The following is a 21,269-nucleotide window of genomic DNA, read 5'->3' as shown; positions in this document are numbered from 1 at the left end:
TCTCAGAGCTTTCGTAGACTTTGACACACCCTTCTCAGAAATGGTTTACTTTTTACATTTCAATATTCTTGTTCTTTCCTGATGAATTTACCTGAACAATGTGGATGGATACTTTTACTGCTAATTATAACACAGTGCCTGTTTTTAAAAAATAATCTAAGAGCCTCTTTTATTCACTTTCCCAATAGATATTTCCTAAAGGGAGAGTAGGTCTAAGATAAGTGAATGGCAAAAGTCTATAAAGAAAACAAAACAAAAAATCAAGAAACTGAACACAGTAGAAATAATCTGGAAGAGAAGCTGTTTTTATAAAACATAATCACTTTTAAATTCACTATATTCCATGATTAGCAGTGGATTCTGTATGAAATAAACAAGGACAATTAAAACAGTACAGGATGTTTTCTTTTGTTTTTAAAGAGACCACTAAGCCAAGATTTGTATCTCTGTATGGAACTGATTTTCAAAGGGACAGAAGTGGTCTTTGATCTTTCTGAACCACTTGTCTTCAAATTCTTTCGAAGATGCAATCACCAAGGCGGTCAGGGCTGTAGAGCCAACACATTTCACCTCTGTGTGAACCTCATCTTTTATTTTTTCTGGGACGATATCTTCTCCCATAACCTGCGAGAAAAAAAAAAACACAAAAAACTATCCCAATAAAAAGGGGCAGCAGACGTGGAGTGGAAGACTATGCTATTCATCAAGGGTAAAGGATTTCATACCAAAAAACAAAACAAAACAAAAAAACCCAGCAGAAATACTTCAGCAGCCAGAGGATTCTAACATATTGAAAAGAGGTTTGTTCAGAAGTAGCGATCCAAGGAGTACATAGGTAAAATACCCCATATTTCTCCTCTTATCTTCCCCCCGAGTGAACAAATCACTGAAATACTAATGTGGCAGCTATTCAGCCTACAGAGAGTGCCCAGTCAACATTCTTAAATCAAAGATCATCTTCTGCTGGCAAGAACGTATCTACGAGTGCTTCTCCTCCTCCTAAAATAACCAGAAAGCGGAGCCTGGGCAGAATACTGCTGCTGGGGGTGGGGTGGGGGCACAGATTCTTCCTCTTAGAAGTTCCCAGAGAAGTCACAGGCAGCCAACAGGCGAGTAGCAGGTAGCTGGGCCTACCCCTTCCTGACCCAGAGAGACTCCATCCAGGACCGGAGGAGCTGGCCTGCCCTCTGAAGGCAAAACACTGCTCCCTACTGGTCAGAATCAGGCCCAGATCTTGTGTTCGTTTCTCTGCTAAGACATGCAAAAGTTAAGTTGTGGAAAGCTTGCACCTGAACCCGCTAAGTGATCAGCCCATCTTTGGTAAGGACAGTGAACTAAAATCAAGTCCCAACACATTTCATATCGTTGGCACAAAAGGTTAGGAAGCCCTCTGGCAGGGATGCTGTAAAGGGAATTTAAGTCACTTGGATTTGGATTAGATGATGTCTAAGTTTCCTGAAAACCCTGAGATCCAATGTGTTCATGAACACTCAAATTATAATGCATTAGAAACCCATTCAAGAATGGTTTCCACTGACTTTAAATCTTCAAAGACTACTTATGATTTGAGGCAAGAGCTAATGAGGTGAGCAGCTTAACCAGGCAACTGTCAGCATTTATTAAAGCTTGGTACTTTCATCAATTCTTTTTTTTTCATCAATTCTGAGACAATTTTTGTTTTGTGTTTTAACAGCTCTGACATCAAGAGGTACCTTACAACACCAGTGTGGCACAGCATGGATGGCATCTTACTTTTCTCTTACTGGCCCATCAAATAATGATGTGTCTTACAACTGATAATTTCTGGGACTCAATGAAATGTAGTGTTTTAAAATCTGGGATATAACACCAAAAGCCTTTTTTTTTAATAAAAAAGAGAACTGAATAATAGTAATATCCAAATAATGCAATATCCCAAAAAGAGGGATTAGCAGGTGCATCATTCACAGCTGTCAAAATATCTGCAAAAATATTTGACCATATAAAAAAATGTAAACTTCTATATATCAAAAAAATCGTAAGCTTCAGAAAATACTGCAACATATAAAAGGTTAGTAAGCCTAGTATAGAGCTCTTAAAAAACTATTAAGAAAAACAGAAACATACAAATAGAATAATGAAGAAAAAGCATGACTAGGTATTTCACAAAATATAAATGGCCAATAAACATATGAAAAAACTGTTCATCTTAAGAGTAACCAAGTAAGTAAATTAACACTAAAAAGAGCCATTTTCACCAATCAAATCACAGATTTTGAAAAATAAGTTAATAGGTATAAAATTGTTTCTATAGGTCAAAATGATCAACTATTGACAATTTCACATGGTTCAACCTAATATCTAGGACTGGAGAAGGAAAATCAGTATTCTTATATATGATATGTAAATTGAACCAGCCTTTTTGAATCACAATTTGGAAATGAGCTTCAAGTCTTTAAAATGTTTGTATAGTTTAACCTAGTGATTCTATTCCTAGTAGTCTATGCTAAAAGGAACAAATACACTGATTTTTTTGCAAAGAAATAACTTATTAAGTAGGTACTTTATATCTGTTAAATGTTCAATATAGAGGACTTAAATAAATAAATGATAGCTCATCAAAAGTTTTAACTGGACTACTATCCAGCCATTAAAAAGCACATACTCAAACGATATTTAAAGATATGGGGCTAGGGCCCCTGGGTGACACAGTCTGTTGAGAGTCCGACTCCTGGTTTTGACGCAGGTTGGGATCTCAGTCATGGGATCGAGCCCCACATCGGGCTGTGCACCCTGCGCTCAGTGCGGAGTCAGCTTGAGTTTCTCTCTCCCTGTCCCTCTGCCCCTCCCTAGTATGTGTGCACTCTCTCTAAAATAAATAAATAAATCTTAAAAAAAAATAAAGATACAGGGTCACGATCACATCACAATGTTAGGTAAAAATAACAGAGTATAAAGTGAAATGTACAGTTTGGCAATTCCTCCAAAAGTTAAACAGAATCACCATTGACCCACCAAATTCCACTCTTAGGTATATATCCAGAAGAATTTAAATCAGGAACTCAAACAGATACTTGTACGCCAAAGTTCACAGCAGCATTCTTCACAATAGCCAAAAGGCAGAAATGATCCAAGTGGCATTCACCAGATGAATGGATAAACAAAATGTGGTGTGTATGTACATACAGTGGAATATTATTCAGCCATAAAAAGGAACGAAGTTCGGACACATGCTACAATGTGGATGAACCTTGAAAACATTATGTTAAGTGAAATAAGCCAGACATAAAAGGGCAAATATTATAGATAGGATTCCACTATTTGAAATATCTAGTATAGGCAAATTCATAGACACAGAAGGTAGATTAGAGGTTACTAGCGGTTGGGAGGGAGGGGGAAATAGGAATTATTGCTTAATGGTTACACAGTTTGTTTGGGATGGTGAAAAAATTTTGGAAATAGTGCTGATGGTTGCACAACACTGTGCATGTAATTAATGATCTGTATACTAAACCATGATTAAGATGGCAAATTTTATGTTATATATATTTTTTATCTTAAAAAAAGCAGAGAAGGGGAGCTGCTACAGAATAAAAGAGATATAAGAGACAGAAGAACCAAATACAGTCTGTGGACCTTATATGGATCCTTTAATTTTTTTTGTAAGTAGGCTCCACACCCAACGTGGGGCTTGAACTCACGACCCTGAGATCAAGAGTTGGATGGTCTACCGACTGAGCCAGCCAGGTACCCCTAGATCCTAATTCAAATAAAACAACGATAAAAAGAAAAAAAAAAAGTATGCAATCAATGGATATTTAAGGACACAGGATCATGCTCATGTCACGAAGTAAGATTAACAGAGCACAAAATGAAATGTACATTATAATCCCAATGAGGGCCCAGACATTTGTCTTTTTTAAAAAGCTCCACAGGTACTTCATATGCATTGTCCGGGTGGAGAACTACTATTCCATGCAGTCCACAGACACACTGAACATGGTAAGGAGAATGTCTTCTTTGTAAGGATAACCTTACTTATAAGGAAACCTAAAATCTAGTTGAAAAGGTAAGACATATTCTTGTATTTTGTGGGGGGTGGGGGGTGGCAAAGTGCTATCTATTCAAGCACTGACTCTCCCTGAGCTCAGAGGAGGGAGTCCTTGCCACAGACAGGAATGTTTGGGGAAAGCTTCCTAAAGGATGTGGGACTTTGGCGGGGTCTCTGAGGATGGGAATACAGTCAGTGGGTGGAGATGAGACTACCCATGGCAAGGCTGTTAGACGTGGCAGATGAATCTAGAGGATGCAAAAGATTTGTGTAAGGAATTACGAGGTCCTAAGTTTGGAGTTACTCTCTGGAAGGGCCTGGATATCATGTGGAGGCACCTAAACGAGACCTGACCTCCAAGGTGATGGGGACACACGTGCTGAGTTTTTGAGCAGGCAGGTAATATGCTCAAAGCGATGCTGTGAGGTAAACCCAGCAGCAGCATGGTTTCAGACGGATCTGAGGGGAGAGAGCAAGGAAGCGAGGAGAGCCGAGCCAGGAGGTCACTGTGAGCCGGGCACGAGGTCGTAAGGACGAGGGTGCTGGTGGTGCAAGAGAAATGGAAGGTGGGCCTGAAGGAAGGGCGGCTGGGTGCCTGCTAGAGGTGAGACTGGAGAGGAGATGACCCTCAGCTAGCGAGGTCCCAGCTCTGGATAAAAGAATGACAGACAGAACTGATGAAAAAAACAAAGTCTAGAATGAAGAGATGGTTCTCTCCAACTCCTCTCTGCTAGATACTGACAGAAGACTGATCGGAAAGTGTTTTGATGAGCAGCTCCATTTTAGACACTTTGTACCTGAAGTGATAGCAGGATCATCAATCATTTCAGATGAGTCACTTAGGAGGTAACTAGTCTGAGACGTGAGACTAGTGTTTCAGAGATGGGACTAGAGATATAGATTAGAGGGTAATACCAACCCAGAGGTGACAACTGAAGCCATGAGTGTGGTTATGATGTCGGTGGGAGATGGCAGAGAGAACAGAGAACTTAAGTGGAACCTCAGAGAATGTCATGACTTAAGACACAGGAAACTAGGAAGTTCCAAGAGGCAGAGGAATATTAAGAATACAGGAGAAAATCAGACTGCTGTGGTCCCTCGGAAGTAAAGGGAAGAGTAAACAAAAAGCAGGTGGCCAACAGCTATGGACACCAGAAAGATGAAGGAAAACAAAGACTAAGGAAAGGCTACACAGTAAACTTAAGAGGGACAGGCTATCCGCTGCGCATGTTTATGGGCTCAAAGGAAAGGCTGAAAGAGGCTCAGAGAAAAGCGATAGGAGAATGTGGTCCCATAAGAGGGAAAAGGGGTCCAAGTGGGCGCTTAGTTTAGAGAAGGAAGAAAGAAGCCTGGCAATTTAGATGAGCAATAAGTATTTCTTGAAAGAATGATGTTAGGATGGATATGGATATAGACTTATTTCATGGGAAAAGTACCTGAACTATCAAGTTTCAGTCACATACTAACAGGAACTAGTGTGAATAACTTAAATACAAACACAGATAATCTCCAAATGCTATCTTAAGTAATTTCAACATCGCTTTTAAAAAAAAACTAATAAAGGTTAAAAAAAAAACAAACCCCAAAACCCTGACATTTGAATTTCTCTGCAACCATCAAGGTAGCAGAAAGGGGGAACAGAAAGAAAACGGACTTGTAGTGGGCCAGGCTCCAGTCTAGCTCTGCAGCTTAAAATTTGGGGCAGGTGCCAACCTGTCTGAGCCTCGCTCCCAGCTCCACCTGTCCCCACAGGCTGTTCTGAGTGTTATGAGGACAAATGAAGGAAAAACGTACAGAAATGCTGCAAGAATGTCAACATTCATTCATTCGTTTAATCAGCACTCAAAAAACAATAACTGGGCATTTATGATGTGCAAGCAGGCAGGTACTAACAAGCACGGACAGGAAAATGAAACAGCCCCCGCCCCTAGCACCCTGCAGGAGAAAGATGACGAAGAGGCCGCTTTCGCGGATTAAGTGATCAAAAGGCACGTAAAGCAGGGAAAAAGTCCCTTAGTAGAGGAGATTCGGCTATTTTTTAAAAAACGGTACTGGAGCCAGGAAAAATACCTCTGCTGCCTTGGTTCACATAAACCCACCTCAGCTATCAACAGCAAAGTGTCTTCTTTGAAGCTGAACCCTTTCATTTTATCTTCAATTTCCTGCTGAGTCCTTAAGTTCCTCTCCAAAGCAAATGATGTTTGCTGAGGCTGGGTGAGCTGAAGCAAGAGCCTGAAAAACAGTAAGTCCCAACGTGTGTGCAACAGCGAAGGGAAAGCAGTGAGGAAATGTTCGCAGAGAGCACAGGTATTGGGCTGGATGGGAATCCAACTAGGCTCAAGGAAGGTACTCACCTTCATTTGAATCCCTAAAGCTTCCCACTTGAGCAAATTGAGCAAACTGCATTGGAGAGTCATCTTTTCTAAAATTCATAGACCAATGCTTCTCAAAGAAATCTTTAGGGAGAAAAACCTCAAAAGGGCTTCCTGTAGAAGTCAAGTGATTGAAAGCACAAACAATTTGGAGTGAAAAGGACAAGCTTCCCAATCAAAGGCTCCTCCTCACAAAATGTCGGGATGTGCTCCTTTGAAGTCAGTGTTCTGTGACCCCTGAAATCCCCCCGAACCCACAGCCACTCGACCTCAAGGACTAATTAGATCCTCCAGCATACTTTAATTACCAGAAGCAGGGTCAAATCTTTGACAAGCCTCTGGTGACCTCCTTGGACTGCCTCACCACTAACTTCCCATCATAAGCATAACCTGGTCTTCTCTTTCCTCCTCCCTCCTGTCCTTGCCACATGGCTCCTTCTCTTCATTGTTTTTTTTAAAGTACTGAATGTGCGGACGCCTGGGTGGCTCAGTCTGTTGAGCAGCCAACTCTTGATTTCGGCTCAGGTCATGATCTCGGGGTGGTGAGATCGAGCCCCGCATCGGGCTCTGTGCTCAGCAGGGAGTCTGCTTGAGATTCATTCCTCTCCCTCTGCCCCTCTCCAGGCTCCTGCGCACTCACACGTTCGCGGGCGCGCTCTCTCTCTCTAATAAAAAAATAAATCTTCAAAAAAATATTCAATGTGTAGATTTTCCAGTTTCCCTCAGGCCTCACTGGTCCCTATTGCTATTCCCACTAGCACTCAGCTGTCCTGTTCACTCATTTCATGTCTTGAATGGACCACTCACTACTCTAGGTATTGGGAGATACTGGTAGGCAAAACAGCTTCCTGCTTCATGGAATGGAAGGAGAGAGATCACAAATAAGATGATTTCAGGTAGTGAGGAGTGCTGTGCAAAAAAAAAAAAAAAAAATCCAAGCAGGGTGGATAAAGTATCTGCCTCAGGTGGAGCAGTGAAGGAAGGCTTTTCTGAGTTACCACTCAAGCTAAGACCAAATGATGAGCCAGCCACCACAATATCTGGGGGAAGAAGGCCCTGACACATGAATTAGCTTAATGTGTTTGAAAATCATGAAGATCACTGTGGCTGAAACAGAGAGACAAAAAACTGTAGTAAATGAGAAAGGTCAACATCTCGCAGGCCATGGAAAGAAGCAGGGCTTTTATGTTCGGGCAATGGGAAGTCACCGGAGAGTCTGGTACGAGAGCATGCTCTGACCCACATTCCCCCGACTCACTCAAACCTGCTTATGTTACCTACCTGACCTCTGGAAGCATGTACATTTGTGACCCCTTTTATCTTTGATGTCCTTGCTTTCCCCTCTTGCTCCTGAAAGTACTTGAAAATACAGCTTACACTTGCCTCTTCCGTCTCATGTTCATTCAGCCCTCTGCCCTATGCCTTGTCACCCACTGCTACTCAAACTGCCTTCTCAAGGGCTGCAAATGACCTCCTCACTTTCACATCCTCTCCTCAGAGTCAATCCTACCTGACTTCTCACCACCATCTGGTTGCTCATCTCCTTCCTGAAACTCCTTCATCTCCAGCTCCCTTCTTCTGAGCTCAACTCGTCCTAGGGAAAAGCTCCAACAGGATGTCCTATAGGTACTTGAATCTCAGCACATTAAACCAAAATCTTTACTTTCACCCGAAGTCTGCTCTGCTCCTCCTCCTGTGTGTCCTGTCTCCTCAAAAGGTACCACCATCCACCCATACACCCAAGGTAGACTCTTGACTCGTCCTGGACTCTCCCCTCCCTGTCTTTCCCACACCCTCAGCTGGTCACCAGGTTCCGTCTATCCCATCCTGCAGTGATGTCCATGTCCTTGTTTTATTACCAGTGCACTATCCTAGGTCAGATCCTCATCGACACCCACCGATGACTCTACAGCTCCTTCACTGGTGTCTCGGGATCCCAACTCCTTCCTCCAAAATCCCCTCCCAGCCACCAGATCTCTCTCTCGAAATCACAGCTCTTGTCACACCGCTTGGACATTTAAAACCTTCAAATACTATTCAGGCCTTCAGCATAAGGACCAAATCCTTCAAGATGACATTTAACATCTTAGGCTAACAGAAGTACAGCCTTTACTGAATGCTGACTGTGTACTGGGCACTACACCAAGAGCTCAGACACGTGAATTCGAACCACCCCATGGACAAGGCATTTCCCCCTTTCTCCATGAAGATGAAGATGAAGGAAACAGAGAGCAGAGAGTTTAAGTAATTTGTGCAAGGCCAGACCACTAGCAAGGGGAGGGGCCACACCCGTTCACTCAGTAACAATCTATTAGGTTGCTTACGGTGAGCCCTGACTCCCCCACCCCCCCACCGTGTCATCCTGGATCGCGGTCTGCGGCCCCCTCTTGGCTCCACCATCAAGGCTGCTGTCACCGCACCTGCTCTGGGACGACCCTGCGCCCCAGCGGCCCTTCCATCTGCAGGCTGTGCTTTCCTCCACTTTACCTAGCCTGCCTCTTCTCATCTGGGGAATGGTCCAGAGTCAGCAAGATGCCCCGGAAAGCACACAAGCTGTGGACTCAGAGGCCGGGGTCCCAGTCATGGCAGCATTTCATGGCTGTGCCACTTTGGGCGTAATGCTGAGTTAGTTCCCTGGTCTCTACGAGAGGGTGCCAACGACCGCCCCACGGAGGGGGAGGATTAAAATGAAACAACGTATACAAAGCTCCAGTACACATTTCTCTCTATAGCTGATGAAGGTTCCCAGAAACATCTGGCAGAAGCGTCGCTCCCCCAGTAAAGCTTTCTTCTTCCCGCTACAGTGGACAGCTCCGTAGGGGTCTGCTCCTGCTACCAATGCCCCGTTAGTGCCCGGGCCACCTGTCACTGGCCACACGTGTACTGTCCTCAGCACACTGAGTGGTGTAAGGAAAGGGCCTTTAAAAAAAAAAAAAAGACTTCCTTATTTTTAGAGAGAGAGAGAGAGAGCATGAGCGGGGGGAGGGGCAGGGGAGAGAGAGAATCCTCAAGCCGACTCCCTGCTGAGCGGGGAGCCCGACTCAGGGCTTGATCCCATGACCCAGAGATCATGACCCAAGCCAAAATCAAGAGCCAATGCTCAACCAACTGAGCCACCCAGGCGCCGCTAAAAGGGCGTCTTTTTAAGAATCTTTATGATCCCAGCACCCAGCATGTGCCCAGCATACCACTGGTTCAATGTACTTCTGAATCAAAGTAATGTAGTCAACACTAAACATTTGCTGAATAAAGTTTACAATTTGCTTCATAGATAGCATTTCTCAGTAAGCCTCACTGTTAATATTTCTAGAATTCTCCAGAGTTAAAAACAATAATAACAACAACACTCTTTTGGCATCACCTGAGACCTAAGAGAATCTGTTTCTCTCATAAAGTATAGAATTTGGTCAAGTGTATGTTCCCTTTTCCCTTAAACTCTTATAACTATGGATTTAAAGTGTTTGGAGTCCCTAAATCATGGGGATTCTCTGTAGAATGAGTTAAACATTGTTTATTCATATTGTCAATAGTGATCCAAACACAAGAGCCAATTTTTGTCTTTAGTAGATCTCTGTGGAACCTACAAGTGAAAAATTCCTTGTTTAAAATACCTCTTCCCCTTTGTCAATGTTTTATACATTTAATTTTCTTTGCCTAATTTTAATGTTTTCCAATTTTAACATTTTATCTTGAGTGATGATACAAATCATATTCTTGAGCAAATAACAGTTTTGTTTCTAAATCTTACATACTAAAAGGACATGTTCAAAGGATTCCATCTAGACCATAGGGGAAAAAAAATCTCAAAAACAAGCCAAATGTCTATCCTAGGACTTTTTGAAGCTTAAAATTAGAAAAATCACACCTTTACCCTGGGCCTAGTACCGTGTGCTGTTTAATCCATTCTTCACTTACCTGGTTCGTATAAAAGAGGCACATGCTTTCATCTGAGTCTCTAGCAACTCTGCTTCTCTCTTCTCTGCCACGCAGTTTTGAATATTTTTCAAAGCTTTCTCATTCTTCTGGTTATTACTACTGCTTGCTTCCATAGAAAACACAGAGCTCTCAGGCAACGTTTCAGGAAAACACAAAAGACAGTCTTTTCCTGAGTGTGGAAAGGAGGATTTGATAGTTTTGTCACTGGAGGTGAAATTGTTCTGTTTCTGAGATGACGCACACAATGTTGACAGAGCTGGCCCCAGATTCAGGTAAGCCTCTGCCAATTTGCCCCAGTTCCAAGGATCAAACGGATGCAAAGAAATTAGTTTCTGTAGGCAGAGAACTGTTTTCTCCAAGTTCGGCAGACTTGAGCAAATAGCCAACTGGAGGTAGAGCACAGTGGTTAAATGGTCTGTGTTAGTTGCTTTATTTTCCTAAGGAGAAAAAACAATTAAAAACTTTATTATTTTTTTAAGATTCTATTTTTAAGCAATCTCTATACGCAGTGTGGGGCCCGAACCCACAACCCTGAGATCAACACTTGTATGCTCTACCGACTCAGCTAGCCAGGTGCCCAAGTGTTAAAAACTTTAAGGGCGCCTGGGTGGCTCAGTTGGTTAAGCGACTGCCTTCGGCTCAGGTCATGATCCTGGAGTCCCGGGATCGAGTCCCGCATCGGGCTCCCTGCTCGGCAGGGAGTCTGCTTCTCCCTCTGACCCCCCTCCCTCTCATGCTCTCTTGTCTCAAATAAATAAATAAAATCTTTAAAAAAACAAAAACAAAAACTTTAAACTGTGGAACGTTTTCCACGTAAAAATGGAGATGCCTAAAAACCCAAGTTGCGTATGTTGTAAATTAGACGTATCTTTCAATAGCTACAAGTAGAGACAACTGTTTGAAGCTATAAACCTAGAGAAACACATACTACCAACCAAAATAACCACCAGACATTCCCAAACATCCTGTCATAACCATAGCATAATTCATGTGACAGTGGCCTGACAAAATTCAGCACCCAAATCATAAATGTCAGTTTATCTTCAATTTTTATTGTAATCTTTATTGTCTTAGCCAGACAGCTGAAAGACCCAAGCCAACTTTTGTTTACCCTGGGGTAATGGTTCCATTTTAATATTCCAGGCTTCCTAATAATCCAAATGGCAGTTTCCTTGAGGATTCAAATGGACTCCATTTCCAAATTTGACTTGGCTTAGACATCTTAAACAGGATAGCCCTGAAGCTCTCAGTGCTTCATGAGGCATCATAATTGAATCCAAATGCCGTCCCTGGTAACCATTACCAAGGCCAATTATTTTTGGCCAGAAGGGGTTGCTTGGTTTCCTTCTGATCAGAAAATGCTTTTCAAGTCTCTTTAACCAGAGCCACCACCTCTTGCCTAACTTGACATATGGCAAAAGCCCTGTGGGTTAGGGAAAACAAGGCTTCTTTTTCTACGTGGTCTGTGGAGAGCAGATGGCAGACTAAAATTACCTTTCAGTTAATTTTAAGCCTAAAGAAAACCTGGCCTACTAGTATCCAGATCAAGCTCCTGCGCCCAACTACAATGGGCGAGAAATGCAAGTAAAACTACCCAGTATGCAGCCTGAAGAAACAGGCCAGTGAGTGAAAGCTTGGGGAGAATCTAAATATTTATATATTAAGTGATAATATAGAAAATAAAGCTCCATGTGACCTATCTGGTGATACTGCACCTTCCCAACGACAGAATACATCTGGTTTTATTCATACTATTGTTTTGTATTCTGTCCTTCCTAACAGACCATTAGATTCCAAAAGGGGTTTTTGTTTTACTTTTTAAAATTCATTTATTTCAACCTCAGTCAGCTCTGACCACACATAAAATTCTTCTCTGAAGTTTTCCCTTCAGAAAACTTCTACAATTTTTTTTTACTTTGTTTTAATTCCAGTTAGTTAACATACAGTGTTATGTTAGTTTCAGGTGTACAACATAGTGATTTAACACCTCCATACATGCCCCTCTGCTCATCAAAAGTGCACAAACCTTAATCCCCATCACCAGGTTCACCCATCCCCCACCTCCACTCCCCTCCCCTCTGGTAACCATCAGTTTGTTCTCTATAGTTAAGAATCTGTTTCTTGCCTTTTGACTTCTCTCATTTTTTTTTGTTGTTGTTCATTGCTGAATTCCTAGTACAGAGCATAGCCCCTTGGACATAACACATGTTCAGTAACTAATTAATCTTCATGTCTTTTATTTATAAGGAGAACAACACATACAGATTTTAAGAAATGCTACCTTTCTTCTGCAACTAGTCTATAGTGCTTTATGCTGTTTAATAACATTTCATATCGAGAATGTATGTTGGGGTAGAGGCTGTTACATACAAACCATGATTTTTTTTTTTTTTAAAGATTTTATTAATTTATTTGACAGAGAGAGAGAGAGCACAAGTAGGCAGAGCGGCAGGCAGAGGGAGAGGGAGAAGCAGACTCCCTGCTGAGCAGGGAGCCCGATGCGGGACTCGATCCCAGAACCCTGGGATCATGACCTGAGCCAAAGGCAGACGTTTAACAACTGAGCCACCCAGGTGCCCCCAAACCATAATTTTGATGGGAGGGTTTTTACAGCATAAATAGTAAATAACTCTCTGGAAATTAAATTCCATTTAAATGACTTCGTGTTATTTTTCCAAAATAATGCAACTCCTTCTGAAATGCAGTAATGATGACAAGAGTTAAAATATTTATTGAGTGCGAACATATGCCAGGCACTATTCTAAGCGATTTACTCGCTTAATCCTCATGACAATCCTTTAAAATGGATTCCACCATTATCCGCATTTCATCGAAGAGGGAACTGAGTCACAACAGAGAAGTTAGGGAACCTGCCTGAAGTCACACAGCTAGTAAGGAGCAGAGCTACAGTCAGCCATACCAGAAGGCAAAGAATGAAGGGTACTTTAGAAGAGTTGACGCTTGCTAGCTGGCTTAGGATTCTCCCTCTAGATGAACAGTGTATGTGCACGGTATGGATATGCTTCATCTGTCACCTTAGCACTGAACCCAGAACCGGGCACATGGTGAGACTGAAATCAATGTTTGTAGAGTGCACACATTTAAAAGAGTCATTTACCGTAGGAAAGCAATGTCCTTAACCACAGCTTATCACATAAGCATATCAGTTACTGTAAGATGTTTCATTATTTAAATAAGAAATAAAATATAAGTAAGTTCTATTACAAATTTTGTCCAAAAATCATGAAGAAGAGAGATGAATTAGAAGTTGTGAGCATAGGGGCACCTGGGTGGCTCAGTCGTTAAGCATCTGCCTTCGGCTCAGGTCGTGATCCCAGCGTCCTGGGATCGAGCCTGCATCGGGCTCCCTGCTCAGTGGGAAGGCTGCTTCTCCCTCTCCCACTCCCCCTGCTTGTGTTCCCTCTCTCGCTGTGTCTCTCTCTGTCAAATAAATAAATAAAATCTAAAAAAAAAAAGAAGTTGTGAGCATAACGTGTTCATATCCCAACAGGCACTCCAGGACGAGCTATTTTGTTCAATGCTGTATACCGACCTGTCCCCCACAGAACACGAAAGGACGATAACTACCGAGACAAAAACAGAAACAGGACAGAGCTAATAACAAAACAGAAAGGTCTGTAATTAGGGAAGAAATTTTTTTTTTTAATTTTTTTTTCTTTTAAGATCTTATTTATTTATTTGAGAGAGAGAGAATGAGACACAGAGAGCAGGAGAGGGAAGAGGGTCAGAGGGAGAAGCAGACCCCCTGCTGAGCAAGGAGCCCGATGTGGGACTCGATCCCGGGACTCCAGGATCATGACCTGAGCCGAAGGCAGTCGCTTAACCAACTGAGCCATCCAGGCGCCCCAAGGGAAGAAATTTTAAAAATAAAACAAAACCCGGGGTACCAAGCAGTGAGAAACTGCAAAATTGGTAGGCTCCACTGAAATCATGTGAAGAGACCCAAAAAAGGGGGAGACCCATGGGCCTACACTGCTGGTTCCTTCCCCAACAGGGTGCCTAGAAGCCTGATGGGCAGTTCTCAGTCCTGCCAGGGGAGCTGGAGGTCTTCTGACTGGTCCTTCCTCGTGCTTCGTATCATCCCAAGCTCTGGACACCTGGCATCTGCTGACAGGCAACAGATGTTTCTCTGAGCCGCAGAAACAGACTTCTGAAGCTGGAAGGAACCACAGGAATGATCCAGACGCTAACACTGCCACCACCTTCTGTAGGTTAGGCAGGGAGGAGCAGAGCAGTGACGTGCAAGAGATGCCAGGAAGAGAGGTGACAAGAGAGCACAGAACAGGAACGAAGGATGGGGGCCTGATGTCTAGAAAAAGGTACCAAAAGGGCCAACGCTGCGGCTAATTTGCAGACCCGGGCGACTGAGAATGAACGCTGTTTACGCTGTTAAACACCAAGTTCACTGTTTGGGCCATGTGCTTCCTGAACAAGGTAATCTTACCTTCCAGCTTGAGAATTAACGCACATTTATTAGAGGGGAGAAAAAGAACAAGACGCAGCTTGTTTTCCACGTCCCAAAGACAATTTCTAAGGTTTGCTCTCACTGCAAGAGGCTGAGGTCGCAGGCAATGAACCCCATCGGCAAGTAAATTTAGGGATTTTTCTTAGTTAATGAGATGGAGGAGGACGGTTCAATTGCATGCATACTTTAGGCTGACCAGCAGCCTGATCTGCAGGGTTCAAGATCAGTGTCTGGGTCCCTCATTAATTCCCTCTGAGGAAGAAAATTGGTCATCTATAAACTAAGACTGGTCAACTTAGACCAATCTTCATATAAAATTTAAACACAGAAAAACCAGAAGTAAATAAAAATGCCTTCATCTGAAAACAAAAACAAGCAGAATCTAGAATTGCAAATAACTGCTTTTCTTTACCCCTTTAAAAAAGGATTCTGCGAATTCCATTTAAGAATAAAAAAAGGCTGTTAAGCTTGGCTTAGTATGATATTTAGGGTTTTTTGGGTAATTTTTTTCCTGTTTACAAAAGTAATCCATGTTCATTATAGAAATTTTGGAAAATAAAATCTTAAAAAAAAAAAATTTAAAGAGAAAAACATTACTGATGATCCTCCTACTCTGAACACTTACTCCTAACAAGAGTAAAACCCTTTTTTTACAAATGAGATTTTCAGGCAATGAAGAATTTTGAGCATAACACAGGAAAAAAAAAATATTACAAGAAAATGACTGTCTAGAGCTCCGAACTGTTCATCATTATAAAGTTCTTATACCACTGAAGATTTTCTTCTACTTAAGCAAACCCACAGATTTTGCTGCTAGCAAGTTTGTTTGTTTGTTTGTTTGTTTTAGAAAACAAACTATTTAACAATCCCAGGAAAGCGAAAGGAATGTAAGCAGTGAAACCACTTACCAAGTTTGTAGCAATCTCCAATGCTTCTGTGTGCCTTCCCAGGTGAACCAGACACCGAACCTGGCCTTCCTGGACATCCCTTTTCATGGCAAAATTCGTAGATGGCAATTTTTCAGAGATACTGGAATACTCTTGCAGTGCTTTCTGCCAATTATTTGTTAAATAAAGGAAATGAAGAGAAGGGATAAAAAGAGAGGCAAAAATATAGTAGAAGAAAGGATTCAGTTATAGGGATGATTTTTTTCTTGGCAGAATATTATTATAACCGACTCTACAATGAACTGAGGAAGACTTGAGTATTTGTCAGTACTATTTTTCTAAAAGGTAGAAAAGAGATGGCTGGAGAATATAACCACTACTACCATGGGAAACACCGTACAGTAGGAAGAGCATTTTGGAGCCAAACAGACAGGGTTTGAATCCTGGTTTTGCCACTAACTTGCTATACAACCTTCCTTCTCTCATCAGCAAAATAACAACGACTCTTGTGAAGAAGAAATGAAATTTTATATGTAAAGCGACCTAGTATCTACTTGTTCTTCCCTTTTCTCACACATTTTGGGGTGCTCTGCTCCTGTGACTCCATGGGGCATCTGTGCTAGAGGCTCCCACAGAATGAGGAGATACAGAACCTGGGGAAACAGACCTGCAAGAATCCCCAAAAGATCGCTACATTGTAGGCACAGGAAACAAAACAAGTGATACAGAGCCATGTAGAAAAGGACAGAAATTTGGGATTCTGAGATTACAAACACTTATCACAGAAGATTAAATTCACCCTCACAAACAACACGCTCATAACTAAATATGCTATAACTGATAGAACAACAGCCTATTTCAAGTAGTGCAACCTTATATATGTTGAATTCTACCTGATACTCCTGCCGTCTGTAGGCGAGGTCCCCTTTGAATTTCTTCAAAGTTAGAGCTTCAACATCATCACTGCTCTCTGTTTCTTCATAAAACCACTAGAAATTGTGAAAATAGCATATTATAGAGAATTAAGTTATGCTTTTCCCCCTCATACTCAAGTCGAAGCAATTTCCCATTCATAATTGATTAAGCCTCAAAAATTGACATACTTCTGGGACGCCTGGGTGGCTCAGTCGGTTAAGCGTCTGCCTTCGGCTCAGGTCATGATCCCAGCGTCCTGGGATCCGAGCCCCGCATCAGGCTCCCTGCTCAGCCCAGAGCCTGCTTCTCCCTCTGCCTCTGCCCCTCCCCCAACTCATGTTCTCCCACACTCTGTGCATGTGCTTTCTCTAATAAATAAATCAATAAAATCTTAAAAAAATATATATTTCTTTAGGATGAGACTCACAGGAAAACATCCAACAAGAAGAATGACAATTTTAGCGATGGCTCAGTTTTCAAATTGAAATTATCATGAGTAATAAACATACCAATAATAAGAAACCTCTCAACTGAAAAAGCAGCACAGACATACATGGTTCTATCTAAAGCATTTCAAGATGGAGTCGTGGTGCCTGGGAAGCTACATTTTAACTAGCACAGTTCCCATTGCTTCTTTAGACTGAGACAGGTTTCCCTGTAGAGACATTTTTAGAGTGGATGGAACAGGGATTGACAACTCTTTATGGAAAGGACAAAGGAAAAAGGAATTACCTTTGCTTATAGTGCTTTTATGAAAATATCCTAAAAGCAAAAAGTAGAATCTAACCAAAGAGACTGAAATTAAGGCTACAAGGAGGTTTCCATTCCAATCAAATGCCAAGGACCTGTAGAAGAGAAGTCTGAGGAAATGCCCATCTGGAATATTTTATTCGCTCTTCTACTGATAGAAAGGAAAGCGAGACTGGGATTTCTCGGTTAGTGAGTAAAGAACATTAAGATGAGAAAACAGGTGTAACAAAAAGCAGTCCGGGGGTGCGGCTGCGCGGAGGGGCCGAGGTCCAGGCCCCTGGGCCTGAGAGGCGCGGGGAGACGGGGAGACCCGGAGACTGGGCGCCGGGCGGGGGTGGGGGCGATTGGCGTCCGAGGGAGGGTAGCGAGTGTGGGAGGGCAGGGAGTCCCGAGTCCCCAGTGTAGCCCGCAACGCAGATGAGCTCGCAGGATTTTCCTTATATGATCGGGGCCCGTTGCTGGCGGCGCCGCTGGCCCGGAGCCTGAGAGGATCATGAAGACGTCTCAGGCGAGGTGTGGCTGGGGACCGGGGCGGGGAGATGAGGGGCAGCGGGCTAGGCTGGAGATGAGGGAGAGTTAGGGAGGTCTCTGCCTCTTTGACTGTGAGCCCTGAACTGTGAGCCCTGGTCGATGATGACGTGACCACTGCGCAATCTGAGTTCTAGGAACCAGGTGATGGAGTGTGTGCTGAGAACTGAGACCGAAAACAAAACAAAACAAAACAAAAAACAAAAAACAGTCCGTGTGCCAGTTTTTCCAGCCTCAAAGTAGCAGGTCAAGCTCCCTTTTACTCACAGTAAAACATACTGAGGCTGAACGTAGTCTATCCCCAGGTAAGTGCTATCAAAACGCAACTGCATTTGTGGTGGTTCTACCATCATGTCAGAATCGCTTGGTTCTATTTCTAAAAGTGTTGCCTGGGTATCACTACCCTGCTATTATCTTAGTAAAAGTTTCTCTCCTTCGCCTGATCCATCACAGCGAAGAAAGCTGGTAACTGCTGTTTTTCTGTTGTCCCTGAAGTACCACGTAAGTCAACAAGTCTATGTCCGGAACCCGTAATTTCCCTTCGTGCTCTACCGCTCTCCAGTCACAATGCCGATCCCAGCTGAACAAGAACTGCCGACCTGCAAACCTTCATGCAATTCTCATGATCCCACTGGGAAATGATCAAGAAAAACTGGCTTTCAAATGATTGTTTCTATTCGCCCACATAACCTGCAGGCCCGCAACCATTCGAACAGGGATGACTTCAAATCCCCCTTCCTGGTAAGAGAAAGGAGGGAAGAACTGTGAGCAAGGCTGGAACAAAGAGGTGAAGTGCTGGATAAGGCCGACCTCTGTCCCACAGAGACAACAGAAGTCTTCTACCCCAAGCTCCCGGTTTTATACCCAGGGAAATCAACATGACTTGAATAAGGCTTCTTTGAGTTTACCAGCAGCATCATAACACCAAACAAATCCTAAAGACACGTGATCTTTGGATTTTACTTTGTGAGTGTAAGCACATCACACCTGACCAAGTATCTCACCCATTTCACTCCACAGTAACCCTGTGAGCCAGCAAATATTATTTTTCCCAAATTACAAACACCTTGGAAAGCAAGTGGTAAAGCCAACGCTGCAATGCAGGGTCCTATCTCATAACCACGGCTTTTAATGCTGCACACATAACTTCCCAAGTCCATTCCTGGTTTTAGTCTACATGATCAACTACTATCCGTAACTTTGAAAGAATGTATGTGATAAGGAGAAAAGATAAGTTAAATAAAACAAACATAATTCAGTAATTACTGAGCACCTGACATCTTTAAGTACAATGGGGTTTTTTTTTTGTTTTTTTTAAATTTTACTTATTTATTTGACAGAGGGAGAGAGAGCACAAGCAGGGGGAGTGGCAGGCAGAGGGAGAAGCAGGCTCCCCGCTGAGCAGAGAGCCCAGGACCCTGGGTCGGAAGGCTGACGCTCAACCGACTGAGCCACCCAGGCGCCCCCTAAGTACAACGGTTTTAAGGAAAAATGAAGACAATACAAATAAAGGAACTTAGCACAGTGCCTGAAACAGGTTAAGTTTCTGATACATAGCATTGTAGTTCTTACACATGAGATGAGATTTACATACATGCAATAACACATTCAAAATATTCACGGAGTTCCTGTTATTAACAAAAACTGCCAGGCACTGGAGGACATAAAGTTAAGCCCCCACTCTCCTGTGATCATTTAGCACTCCGGGTCCAAGAGCTTTAGGTTACTGACAAGTGCTGTAATACAAACTGAATGGCGGGGGGGCGGGAGGGGGGGGCACTCCAAGTCAAACATATTTGCTCGGAAGGAGGAATCAGAAAATACTTCCTGGAGGAGGCGGCATTCAAGGTGTGCTCTAAGAAATGGATCTAACTGAACGCTGTGACCATGCGAGCGGGGCTGACGTGGGTTCAGAGAATCACTGAACAAGGGCAGGCCCGTGGGTGGGACGTCGCTGTCCGGGGAGCAGAGAAGTTTTGCAAAGTGGGCGGCGGCCGGATTTCTGGGGCCCCTGACTGCCCGGCTGCAGATTCAGTGAGGGCGCACAGTTACTGAAGATTTCGGGATAGCGAGCCTTGGCGACACCCGCCTAACGCCCCGTGCGAGTTAATCGCCGACAGCTCGGGGCCCAGTGGGCCGAGCCCACCGGGTGGGGCTCCGGAAACGCCCCGGCCCCGTGGGGTAGGGGGAAGACAACTGGAGGGGAGGCCTGCGGGGGCGCAGGGCCGGCCGGGCGAGGCGGCGGGCACCGGCACCGCGAGGACCTGGGTTCCGTGGGCGGCGGCGCGGGAGCCGGGCGTTTGAAGCGCTCCCCGCCCGGGACCCGCGGAGGCCAGGCCCGGGGTCCGGAGAGAGGCCAGCAAGCCCCGCCCTCTCACCTGCGGCTCGCAGCGCTTGGCGCGGTAGGACGCCGGCGGTCCAGGCCGCCGCTCCCGCCTCTCTTCGAACACCGAGTCCTCGAACTCGCCGCCCAGCAACCAGCACCCGGTCTCCATGGCGCGCTCGCCGCCGGGGATCGGGAGGGGGCGGTGCCTAGAGAGGCGCCCTCGTGCGGGCCAACGCAGAAGGGGTGGGGCCGCCAAGGCCAGAGCGCGGCATGCTGGGACTTGTAGTTTGGGGGGGTGGCAAACTGGGATTTGGCCGGCTGCGGGCGTGGAGTCACGGTGGAACTTAGACTTTTATCTGACTCACAAACTGACCGAAGCCGGGGACAGAGTGTTTGACTGCTCCGTTTTAGGAGATGGACCCAGAGGTCTTTACCTGCACGCATCAAAAAGCCTGGCTCCAGGGCAGCTTTTTAAAAATTCCTCCGTGGCACTGTGTTAAGCACATTTTTTGCACTTTGTATCCTCTTCCAACAATTTATGAAGGGCGCAGGGGTTCCCACTTTGCAAATGAAGCTATTGGGGTTTCGAGAGACGTTAAGCAACGTGCTTAGGATCCATTTTTCCGTGGCTAAGAGCTGGGAAATACAGAAACCAATCACTAGTCCCCTTGTCTCTAAAAAGAGACACCACCACCACCACCAATAACAAAGACCAGAGAATTCACGCATTTATAGAACGGAGGACAGAATTTACTCTGGATGCTCCATCAAGGACTATTAATTCTACCTGGAGAAAAACACCAAATTCCAGAAGTCTAAAACTAATATTTACTAGAGTTCTTATACATTCCTTGAGACTAGAAAATTGAAATTATTGACAAAATGCTTGTCAATATTGCACGGCACAATATTACTGTGACATATTACACAGCAGGTTTTCCCTGGTTTTCCTCCTATTTCTCCTCACTCACCTGTTCCTCTTCCACCATTTGTCGTACAAGTTTCTTTCTCCAACCCAGTCTTCTATTCCACGAACTCA

The 21,269-nt window shown here is 43.8% G+C and overlaps 1 protein-coding gene and 2 non-coding genes across 4 annotated transcripts; 2 read left to right on the top strand and 1 right to left on the bottom strand.

Annotated features, from left to right (window-relative positions):
* Positions 1-284: 284 nt before the first annotated feature.
* On the bottom strand, positions 285-20,442 carry CUNH8orf76 (chromosome unknown C8orf76 homolog). 2 transcript variants are annotated; one of them, XM_045895959.3, is made up of 6 exons: positions 20,283-20,442; positions 16,605-16,700; positions 15,733-15,876; positions 10,318-10,724; positions 6,130-6,262; positions 285-624 (listed from the first exon to the last, which is right to left on the bottom strand). In XM_045895959.3, exons 1-6 carry the CDS (start codon positions 20,397-20,399, stop codon positions 427-429), a joined length of 1,095 nt encoding a protein of 364 aa, XP_045751915.1. In that variant the 5' UTR covers positions 20,400-20,442; the 3' UTR covers positions 285-426. The 2 variants fall into 2 exon arrangements, with proteins under 2 accessions (XP_045751915.1, XP_045751914.1); XM_045895958.3 differs by having other exon boundaries at positions 10,318-10,775; positions 20,283-20,441.
* Positions 17,762-17,909, top strand: LOC123860725 (small Cajal body-specific RNA 17). Its single transcript, XR_006794839.2, has one exon. It is a non-coding gene; the product is annotated as a small Cajal body-specific RNA 17 (non-coding RNA).
* Positions 18,001-18,079, top strand: LOC123860716 (small Cajal body-specific RNA 18). The gene has a single exon (XR_006794831.1). It is a non-coding gene; the product is annotated as a small Cajal body-specific RNA 18 (non-coding RNA).
* Positions 20,443-21,269: the final 827 nt, after the last annotated feature.

The sequence above is a fragment of the Mirounga angustirostris genome, unplaced genomic scaffold (genome assembly GCF_029215605.1).
Source record: "Mirounga angustirostris isolate CCGP_5_RB_7025 unplaced genomic scaffold, mMirAng1.0.hap1 SCAF_4, whole genome shotgun sequence".
NCBI classification, from domain to species: domain Eukaryota; kingdom Metazoa; phylum Chordata; class Mammalia; order Carnivora; family Phocidae; genus Mirounga; species Mirounga angustirostris.
This window is presented reverse-complemented; position numbering and strand designations above follow the sequence as displayed.